Source organism: Equus quagga, unplaced genomic scaffold (assembly GCF_021613505.1).
Source record: "Equus quagga isolate Etosha38 unplaced genomic scaffold, UCLA_HA_Equagga_1.0 270_RagTag, whole genome shotgun sequence".
Classification (NCBI taxonomy): Eukaryota; Metazoa; Chordata; class Mammalia; order Perissodactyla; family Equidae; genus Equus; species Equus quagga.
In genome coordinates this window covers 1,287,732-1,299,009 of record NW_025799872.1, presented here as the reverse complement: position 1 = coordinate 1,299,009, position 11,278 = coordinate 1,287,732, and the positions used below count along the sequence as shown (strand labels likewise).

Genomic DNA, 11,278 nt, shown 5'->3' with positions numbered 1-11,278 from the left:
AGAAAGGCAGCGGAAGAAAAATAAAAAGGCCCCGGGTTCGCGTGGTCCCGAGCCGCCTCTTCGTGACGTCACGTCCGGGCTGCTCCAAGGCGCCACCAGCGCGGGGGGCGCGGCCGGCGCTCGGGCTCCGGGCTGGCGCCGACCTGCTCTCTCCAAGCGCGGGGGCTTCGGTGACGGCTGCGGGGGGACAGCTGCGGCCACGTGCGCAGGGACGGCGTTGGGCGCGGGCCGCCGTGCAAGCGCGGGGTGTGTGCGCAGACCGCCGTGCTCCGCGCCCCCCCGCCGCGCCGCGCGATGGTCCGCTCCAGGAGCGCGCGAGGCTTGAAGCGCCGGGCGGCGCCCGTTAGCGCGGCGCCATGGACGCCCGGCGGGTTGAGCTCAGCGCCTTGCAGGCCGAGATCGCGGCCCTGAGGCGGGCGTGCGAGGAGACGCCGGCGCCCGCGGAGGACGCTACCCGAGGCCAGTACGTGCCCCCGGGCCGGGGACGGGGCGCTCCGCACGGACCTTCCCGTGAGGCCGGGGCCTGGGCGGGTTGCTCCGCACGGACCTTCCCGTGAGGCCGGGGGCGGGGTCGCCCCGCACGGACCTTCCCGTGAGGCCGGGGGCGGGGGCGCTCCGCACAGACCTTCCCGTGAGGCCGGGGGCGCCCCGCACGGACCTTCCCGTGAGGCGGGTCGGGGCGGGGGCGCCCCGCACGGACCCTCCCGTGAGGCGGGGCCCGGGTCCCTCTGTCGGCGTCGCGGGGCGGTCACGGGAGGTCCCTCACGGTCGCGCCCTGCTGACGCCGTCCGGGCGAGTCGGCTCCCGTCCCGCTGGGCTCGCGGCGTCCGTCTGTGGGGCCGCCGGCCGGCGGCAGGTGACGGTGACTGTTCGTTTACGGCAGCGACAGGAAGTCTCCTCTGAGAGAGAGTTTAGGTAAAGACGGAGGTTGATAGAAACACGCTCAGCAGACCTGGGAGAGCTGGCAGGCGGGAGGGGCCGCCGCGCGAGGGCCGCTCGGTGCCCCGTCCCCGAGGAGGGCGGGCCGCGCCGCTGCTCGGTGCCGGCGCCCCGTGGGGTTCCGGACGGGGCTCGGAGTTCGGGCGCGCTCCCGAGGCCGCAGCGCGAGCGGGCTGCGCCGGCGCGGGCGCGGCGTCGGGCCTCAGCCCGGGCGCCCGGCCGAACGAGGGGTCCGGTCCCCCACCTGCCCGCTGCTCGGGAGCGGAGACGCCTCCCTGTCCCCGGCCGGGCTCGGCTACCAGGCGCGGGACACGGAGGTTCCCGGCTTCCCGGACCGGGCGGAGAGGGCGCGCCCGAGCGCTGGGGGCCGGGGTGCAGGCGCCGGGCCGCCCCGCGCGTCGGAAGCGCTGGGTCGCGTGCGCCGCTCCTGCCCCACCCGGCCGAGCCAGAATCCGGCTGTTAGCTAGACCCCCAGATGGTTTTGTGCACCTCAGAAGGTTTGAGAAGCTGCGGATGGCGCTGTGGGGAAGGTAGGTCCTGTTCCGGCCACGAGGCGGCGTCGTCAGCCCGGACTGCGCGTGGACGGTGCGTGCCCTCGGCCTCGCCCTCGGCCGGTCGGAGAAGGCAGACGTCAGACGTTGGTCCGAGGTGTCGGATTCAGCGTGGTTTCTTCCCACCGTGATGGAGAAGGAAGAGTGGGACCGCGTGCCAGGGTTTCACTTGCGCCGCATCACTGCGGGGAGACGTTCTGCGCGCTGTGCGGCCCGGCGAGCCTCGTCGTGCGGACGTGGCGGAGGGCACTTAAGCAGACCCGGGTGGGCTAGCGCCTGCACATCCCCGCTATTCGGTCTGCCCCTACGGGGCCGCTGTGTCATACGGGACGCGACTGGAACGGAGAATTTACCGTCTTAACCGTTTCAAGTGTACAGGTCATCGCTATTATGTACATTCATGTTGTGCAACTATCGCCACCATCCATCTCCGTAACTCCTTTCATCTTGTAAAACTGCGACTCTGTGCCGGTGAAACCATGACTTCCCCTTCCCTACCCCCCTTAGCCACCGGCAACCAGCATTCTACTTTCTGCCTCGATGAATTGACTTCTCTAGGTACCTCATATAAATGGAACCCTGCATATTTGTCTTTTTGTGCCTAGCTTGTTTCACTTAGCATAGTATCTTCAGGTTCATCCATGTTGTAGCATATTGCAGTTTCCTTCCTTTTTCAGGCTGAGAAATACTCCGTTGTGTGTATTTACAGTGGGCCCTCCGCATCCGTGGGTTCTGCATCCGGGGATTCAACCAGCCATGGATTGAAAGGCCTGCAAGGGTTGCATCTGTACTGAACATGTACAGACTTTTTTTTTCTTGTCATTGTTCTCTCAACAATGCAGTGTAACAGCTATTTACATAGCATTTACGTTGTTAGGTATTATAAGTAATCTAGAGATGATTTAAAGTATTCGGCAGGGTGTGTGTGGGTTTTATGCAAATTCCACGCCGTTTTCTACGTCGGGACTTGAGCGTCCATAGATTGTGGTGTTCCCCGGGGGTGGGGTTTGTGGAAGCAACTCCCCTTGGATACTGAGGGATGACTGTACCGCATTTTGCTTATCTGTTCATCTTTTGGTGGATGCTTCAGTTTCTTTCACGTTTTAGCTATTGTGAATAATGCTGCTGTGAACATGAGTGTACAAATATCTCTTTGAGACTCTGCTTTCCATTCTTCTGGATATATATCAAGAAGTGGAATTGCTGGGTCATATGCTAATTCTATTTTTAATTTTGGGGGGAACCCCATACTGTTTTCCACAATGGTCACACCATTTTACATTCCCACCCACAGTCCACAAGGGTTCCAGATTTTCCACATCCCCACCAGTGCTTGTTTTTTGGCTTTTTGATAGTAGCCATCCTAATGAGTGTAAGGTGGTATCTCATTGCAATTTTGTTTTGCATTTTCCTGGTGATTAGTGACGTTGAGCATTTTGTCATGTGCTTATTGGCCATTTGTATATCTTCTTTGGAGAAGTGTCTACACAAGTTTTTTGCCCATTTTTGAATCATATTGGTTGTTTATGGTTTAGTTTTAGGAGTTCTCTATATGTTTTGGATATTAATCCCTTATCAGATTGTCAACCTAAAAAGTAAATTGGCTGGTTGTTTTATCTGCGGAATGAGTTTATTCAGGAACAACCAAAAGAATTGCAGTTCAAGATATACAAGCTGTGGTGCACAAGTCCAGAGAAGCCGAGGAAGGGGCTTGCTTTTATGGAGGAAAAGGGAGTTGACATGGGCTGTAATCAACAAAGAATCCACTGGAGGAAACTGGGAGTCCAAAGTGTGGAGGCTTCTCCTCGGTTGGGTTGCTGCAGTCTCTCATTGACTGAGTTGTTGCTGGGCCATCAGAGAAATCTTCTTTCTGCTGGGTAGTAAAGTAGAAGACGCCTTCCTGTTGTAGATGCAAATGCACCTCTTTCTGGTTGGAGTAATTGATGAGGTGTGATAGGGTCTGAGCACCCTCCCTCCAGGCCTTTCCCACTTCAATTTAGTTGAAATTTCTTTTACTAATTTCACAAGATAAATGATTAGCAAGTATTTTCTCCCAATCTACACGCTACCTTTTTACTCTGTTGATAGTGTCTCTTGGTGTACAATTTTAAAATTTTTTAAATTTTAATTAAAGTGAAGTTCAGTTTGTCTATTTTTTTTTTGTTACCTGTGCCTTTGGTGTCATATCCAAGAAATCATTGCCAAATCCAATGTTGTGATGCTTTTGTCCTATGTTTTCTTCCAAGAGTTTTATTGTTTTAGGTTTTACGTTTAGACATTTGATCCAATTTGAGTTAATTTTGGTGTATGATGTTAGGTAAGGGTCCACCTTCATTCTTTTGCCCCTGGACATCCGCTTTTCCCAGCAGCATTTAAATGGTATTGGCAGGCATGTCAAAAATCATTTGACCTTATAAGCAAGGGTTTATTTCTGGGTTCTCTATTCTATTCCATTAATCTATATGTCTGTCTTTATGCCACTACCACACTGTTTTGATGACCATAGCTTTGAGATAAGTTTTGAAACAGGAAGTATAACTCTTCCAGTTTCCTTCCTTTTCAAGATTGTTTTGGCTGTTTGGGATCCCTTGAGATTCCAGGATGAGTTTTTCTATTCCTGTAAAAAACCTCATTGGGATTTTAATAGACATTGCATTGAATCTGTAGATCGCTTTGGGTAATGTTTACGTTTTAATAATGTTAAGTCTTCCAGTCAATGAACATGAGAAGTGTTTCCATTTATTTATGTCTTCTTTAATTTCTTTCAGCGATGTTTTGCAGTTTTCATTGTGCAAGTCTTTTACCTTCTTGGTTAAGTTAATTCCTAAATATTATATTCTTTGATGCTGTTATACATGGAATTGTTTTTGTAATTTCCTTTTCAGATTGCTTATTGTTGGTATATAGAAACACATCTGATTTTTGTGTTATGACTTTGTATCCTGATGATTTCATTTATCAGCTCTAACAGTTTTTTTGTGGAATCTTGATGGTTTTGTACATGTCAGACCATACCATCTGCAAACGGGGTCGGTTTTCACTTCTTCCTTTCCAATTTGGGTACCTTTTATTTCTTTTTCTTGCCTAATTGCTCTACCTGAAATTTCTACTACTATGTTGAATTGAAGTGGTAAAAGTGTTACCAAGCCCTAAAGGACTGGTGACACTCAAGAGGGTCCTTTTGCCTGGAGCCGCTTGTGCCACTAGAATGAGACTGAATTTGAAATAGCAGAGCAGAAACTATTCATTGATTGACAAATAGAGGAGGCAGAGCTCATGCTCTCAAACATCTTCTCTCTGAAGGAAAGATGACCAGGGTTCTTATGGGATGTGAAGGAGGAGGAGTCATTTGGGGCGTGTGCAGATCTTCCCTTCTTGCACATGGCACCTTTTGCACAAGTTTCCTTTTGCACGTGGCACCCCATCACCATCTTGGACCTTTCTGGTTTGAACCAGTTCTGCAGTTTGGCCATCTGGCAACGTTCTGCCTTAGTTCCTATAAGCAAGGACAACTTAAAAACAAAGCATTAGACATGGAAATTGTTTTAGGGATTTCTGTTGGTGACAAAAGTGGGCACCCTTATCTTGTTCCTGATCTTAGAGGAAAAGTTTTTGGTCTTTCACCATTGACTATGATGTTTGGTGTGAGTTTTTCATATATGGCTTTTATTATGTTGAGATAGTTTCCTTTTATTCCTAGTTTTTTGAGTATTTTATCATGAAAATGTGTTAATTTTGTCAAATGCTTTTTCTGCATCAGTTGAAATGATCATGTGTTTTTTTCCTTCATTCTGTTAATATGGTGTATTACGTTGATCAATTTTCATATGTTGAACCATCCTTGCATTCCAGGAATAAATCCCCTTGGTCATGATGTATAATCCTTTTAATATGCTGCTTAATTTGGTTTGCTACTGTTTTGCTGAGGGTAGTTTTTCTTTTTTCTTTTTTTTTTTTGCTGAGGAAGACTCACCCTGAGCTAACATCTGTTGCTAATCTTCCTCTTTTTTTGCTTGAGGAAAATTAGCCCTCAGCTAACATCTGTGCCATTCTTCCTCTATTTTGTATGTGGGTCGCTGCCACAGAGCATGGCTGATGAGTGATGTAGGTCTGTGGCTGGGATCCAAACCTGTGAACCCAGGCTGCTGAAGCAGAGTGTGCTGAATTTAACCACTGTGCCGTGGGGCTGGCCCCTTGTTGAGGATTTGTACATCAACGTTCGTAAGTAATATTGGTCTCTAGTTTTCTTTTCTTGTTTTGTCTTTGGCTTTGATGTTGAGTAATGCTGGCCTAATAGAATGAGTTAGGAAGTCTTCCCTCCTCCTCAATTTTTTCGAAAAGTCTGAGAAGGATTAGTATTAGTTCTTGATTAAGTGTTTGGTAGAATTCACCTGTGAAGCCATCAGGTCCAGGGCTTTTCTTTGTTGGGAGATTTTAGATTATTGATTCAATGTCTTTACTAGTTATAGGTCTATTCAGATTTTCTATTTCTTCATGATTAGGTCTTAGCAAGTTTTGTGTTTCTAGGAATTTGGCCCTTTCATGTAGGTTATCCAATTTATGGGCATACAATTGTCTGTAGTACTTGCATAATCCTTTTTATTTTTGTAGAATCAGTAGTAATGTCCCCACTTTCAGTTCTGATTTTAGTAATTTGAGTCATCACTTTCGTTTAGTCCATCTAGCTAAAGGTTTGTCAATTTTATTTATCTTTTCAAAGAACTAACTTTTGGTTTCATTGATTTCTCTCTATTTTTCTAGTGTCTATTTCATTTATCTTTGCTCTAATCTTTATTATTTCCTTCTTTCTGCTAGCTTTGGGTTTAGTTCATTCTTTTTTCTAATTCCTTAAGTTGTAACATTAGGTTGTTGACTTGAGATTTTTCTTGTTTTTTAATTTAAGTGTTTATACCTATAAATTTCCCTCTCAGTACTACTTTTGCTGTCCCTTAAATTTTGGTATGTTGTATTTGCATTCTCATTCATCTTTAAGTGTTTTCTCTTTTCCTTTGTGATTTCACCTTTCATCTATTGGTTGTTTAAAAGTGTGTTGTTTAATTTCCACAATTTTGTGAATTTTCCAGTTTTCCTTCTGTTATTGATTTCTAACTTCATCCCATTGCAGTTGGAAAAGATACTTTCTGTGATACCTATCTTTTAAAATCCATTGAGACTTAATTTCTTGCCCAATATATGATCTATCCTTGAAAATGTCCCTCGTGCACTTGGGAAGAATTTGTATTCGCTTGTTGTTGTGTAGCGTGTTCTGTGTGTCTCTAGATCTAGTTGGTCTGTTAAGTCCTCTGTTTTCTTACTTATTTTCTGTCTGGTTGTTGTATCCATTATTGTGAGTAAAGTATTGAAGTCTCCAACTGTTATTTTTTATTGAGCTATAATTGACATATAGCATTATATTAGTTTCAGGTGTACAAATAATGATTCAAAATTTGTATATACTGCGAAATGATGGCCACAGTAAGTCTACTTACATCCATCACCATACATAGTTACTAATTTTTTTCTTGTGGTGAGAACTTCTAAGATTTACTTTCTTAGCAACTTTCAAATGTACAATATAGTATATTACTAACTGTAGTCACCATGCTGTACATTACATCCTCAGGACTTATTTATTTTATAACTGGAAGTATGTACCTTTTGAACATCTTTACCCATTTCACCCACCCCCACACCTCTGGCCACCGCCAGTCTATTCTCTGTGTCTGGAAATTCTTTTTCTTTTTTTTTCAGATTCCACATATAAGTGTGATCATGCAGTATTTATCTTTCTTTGACATTTCACTTAGCATAATGCTCTTGAGGTCCATCCATGTTGTTGCAAATGGCAAGATATCCCTCTTTTTTCTAGCTGAATAATGTTTCATTTTATATATAGACTTACATTTTCTTTATCCATTCCTCCATCAATGGTCAGTTAGGTTGCTTCCATGTCCAGTTAGGTTGCACAATTATAAATAATGCTGCAATGAACACAGGGGTGCATATGTCTTTTTGAGTTAGTGTTTTTGTTTCCTTTGGATAAATACCCAGAACAGGAATCACTGGATCATATGATAGTTCTATTTTTAATTCTTTTTGAGGAACCTTCTTACTGTTTTCCATAGTGGCTGCACCAATTTACCTTGTGCACACAGATTGTCTTTTCTTCACGTCTTTGCCCGCCCCTGTTATTTTTTGTCTTTCTGGTAATAGCCATTCTGACAGGTGTGAGGTAACATCTCATTTTGGTTTTGATTTGCATTTCCCTGATGGTTAGTGATGGGGAGCGCCTTTACATGTACCTGTTGGTCATCTATATGTCTTTGGAAAAATGTCTATTCAGAACCTCTGCCTATTTTTTAATCAGAATGTGTGTTTCCTGTTGAGTTGTATGAGTTCTTTATGTGTTTTGGGTATTAACTCCTCATCAGATATATGATTCATAAATATTTTCGCCCATTCCATAGGTTGCCTTTTCATTTTGTTGATGGTTTCCTTTGCTGTTTAAAACCTTTTTAGTTTGATGTAGTCCCACTTGTTTATTTTTAATTTTGTTGCCTTTGCTTTTGGTGTCAAATCCAAGAAATTACTGACATGACCAATGTCAAGGAGCTTACCACCTGTGATTTCTTTTAAGAGTTTTATGGTGTTGGGTTTTACATTCAAGTCTTTAATCCATTTTGAGTTAATTTTCGTGTATGGTGTAAGATAATAGTTCAGTTTCATTCTTTTAAGTGTGACTGTTCAGTTTTCCCAGCACCTTTTATTGAAGAGACTGTTTTTCCCCATTGTATCTTCTTGGCCCCATTGTGTCAAGTTAATTGACCATATATCTATGGGTTTATTTCTGGGCTCTCTATTCTGTTACATTGATTCTATGCATTAGATAAAACCGCCACCTCTTGCAGTCTTGAAGGCGTAGCCTCACCTAGTAGATGAACGTTATTATTTCAGTGCTGCATTTGGTTGTGTTTATCCAAGCAGCCTACTTTATTGTTAGTGGCTCCTAGTATTTGAGGGTATGCCAAGATTTGTCAGCGTGCCAAAGGAGAGGATCTTAGTCAGCACCTGGATTCAGGCAAACTGGAAATCAGATCCTCAGGCAGCAGCTTTTAAAATATGCAAATATATCTCTTTCAGGGGAAGACTGACAGATAGGTGTTTCTGTCTGCTCTCTGTGCACTGGGCCCTGGTGTGATAGCCAGGTAAGAAATATTTCTTTGCTGCTTTCCTGTTAAGCCCATGAACACAAGCCTCACTGGCCAACAGAACCAGGCTATGAAGGGATGTTTCCTCTGGGCAGCAGCCACAAAAGTCGGAGTGCCAGATGTGTATACAAGCTCCTTTCTTGGAGACACCAATGACTTGGGGCTGGGCAGAGGGAGAGTGTGAAGATTGTGCCCACCTGCCTCCCCAGTCTTTGGAGAGGATTGTAGTTGGGCCTAGATGTATGTTTAATTAGAACCCTTCCCTTCAGACCCCAGCTATGAAATAAGCTAATATTCCTCTTTCACAAAAGACTGGTGTTGTGTTTCAGTCTTCTCTCTCTGCACTGTGCCCTGGGACAGGTAGTTAAGAACTATTTCTCCATTTGTTGCAGTCCTACAGGAACCGTGAACATAAGTTCTGCTGGTTACCAGAGCCAGGCCATCAAGAGGTGTCCCTTGGATTTAAACATGTGGACAAAGAAAACAGATTACTGGCTACCAGGGGAAAGGGGGTTGGGGGATGGGCACAAAGGGTGAACGGTTGCACCTACAACACGACTGACAGACAATAATGTACAACTAAAATTTCACAAGATTATAACCTATCATTAACTCAATAAAAAATTAAAAAGAAAAAGGAAAAAAAGAGGTGTCTCTTGGGGAGTAGCTGCAAAAATTAGGGTGCCAGATGAGTGCACAAGCTCCTTCCTGAGAGGTAATGGTGATCTGGAGTGAATCAGAGGGAGAATGCAAAGATGGCCATGCCCACTGGCCTCTGTCTTTGCAGAGTATTGCAGACTCTTAGATGTGTGTTAAATTAGAAGCCTGCCCTTCAGGTCAAAGCTTTAAGGTAGGAAATAGGCCTCATTCACAAAAAGACTGGGCACTTTTATTTTGGCTGCCTCTGTGCTGGGCCCTGGGATGAGTGAGTCTGTGCGCATGAGGCCTGTAAGAACTATTTCTCAGTTCTCTATAGCCTTGTGGGTCTCATGGACACAAGCCCTGTTGGCTTTCAAAACTAGATGTTTTGGGGGCTTGTTTCACAGATGCTAGTCTTAGAAGTTGGGGTCCCACCTGTTGAGTTCAAACATTTTGCGCCTCAGTGAGAAGCTTGGGGTTGTTAGTTCCCTCTTGATTGTGGATCACCACGCTGGGGGTGGCGTTTATGATGGGATTGTGTCCCAGCCTCTCCTGTTTGTTTTGGTGTGGATTTTTTCTCATTTGCCTGATGTGTAGGAGTTGCTCAGCTAGTTTTTGGATTTCTTTCAGAGGAAATTGTTCTGTATATAGGTGTAGATTCAGTGTGTCTGTGAGAGGAGGTAAGTTCAGGACCCTCTTATGTCATCATCTTTTTTTTTTTTTGAGGAAGATTAGCCCTGAGCTAACATCCGTACCCTCTTCCTCCACTTTATATGTGGGCCGTCTCCCACAGCATGGCTTGCCAAGCAGTACCATGTCTGCACCTGGGATTCGAACCGGCTTGAACTGGAACTCCAACTATTACTATAGAACTGTTTCTCCCTTCAATTCTGTCAGTTTTTGCCTCATATATTTTGATAAGCTGTCATTAGTGCATAAATGTTTATAATTTTTGTATCTTGTTATATTGAACCTTTCATTAATATGTAATGTCCTTCTTTCTCCTGTAACCTTTTTTGATTTAAAGTCTGTTGTGTCTGCTATTAGTATACCCACTCCTGCTCTCTTTTGGTTACTTTTTGCGTGGATATTTTTTTCCATTCTTTCACATTCAATCTGTGTCTTTGAATCGAAAGTGATTCTCTTGTAGACAGCATATGGCTGGATCATGTGTTTTTATCCATTCTACCAATATTTATCTTTTGTTTGGAGAGTTTAGCCATTGACATTTACACAAGTTCTGATAAGGAGAAACTTACTTCTGTCATTTTGCTATTTGTTTTTTATATACCCTTAAGTGTTTTTGTCCCTCATTTCCTCCACTTCTGTCTTCTTTTGGTGGTTGATTTTTTGGAATGAAATGTTTAAATTACTTTCTCATTTCCTTTTATCTATATTTTATAGCTGTTTTCTTTGTGGCTACTAGAGAGATTATGTTTAATATCCTAAAGTTACAACACTCTAATTTGAATTTGTAGCAGCCTAATTTCAATAATGTGCAAGACCTTGGCTTATTTATAGCTCCATCTCCACCCTTTTCACTTTTTGATGTCACAAAATTAGATCTTTATACATTGTGTACCACCAAACAAATAATTCTTTTAAATGCATTGTTCTCTTAAATTTTATAGAAAACAAGATTTAGAGTTAAAAACAAAAGTTACAGTATAGTAGCTTTAAACAAATAATTTCTTTACATGTTAATCTTTTAGATCATGTAGAAAGCAAAAAGCAGTTACAAACCATTGTGACAATGATACTAGATTTACAGTTGTGCATGTATTATCTGTATTGAGATCTTTATTTTGACATATGGCTTCAAGTCTCTGTCTAGTGTCCTTTTACTTCACCTTACTGGACTCCTTTGAGCATTTCTTGCAGGGTATGTCTAGTGGTAACAAACCCTCAGCTTTTGTTTATTTGGAAATGTCTTAATTTCTT

General features: G+C 44.1%; 1 protein-coding gene across 1 annotated transcript in view; it reads left to right on the top strand.

Moving 5' to 3' along the window:
• The first annotated feature begins 253 nt into the window (after positions 1-253).
• Positions 254-11,278, top strand: part of LOC124233902 (centromere protein P-like) — a 222,405-nt gene continuing 211,380 nt past the window's right edge. The window contains exon 1 of the mRNA XM_046651189.1: positions 254-463. Coding sequence (XP_046507145.1) covers positions 357-463 — 107 coding nt within the window. The 5' untranslated portion in view covers positions 254-356. The remainder of the gene's footprint in view (positions 464-11,278) is intronic.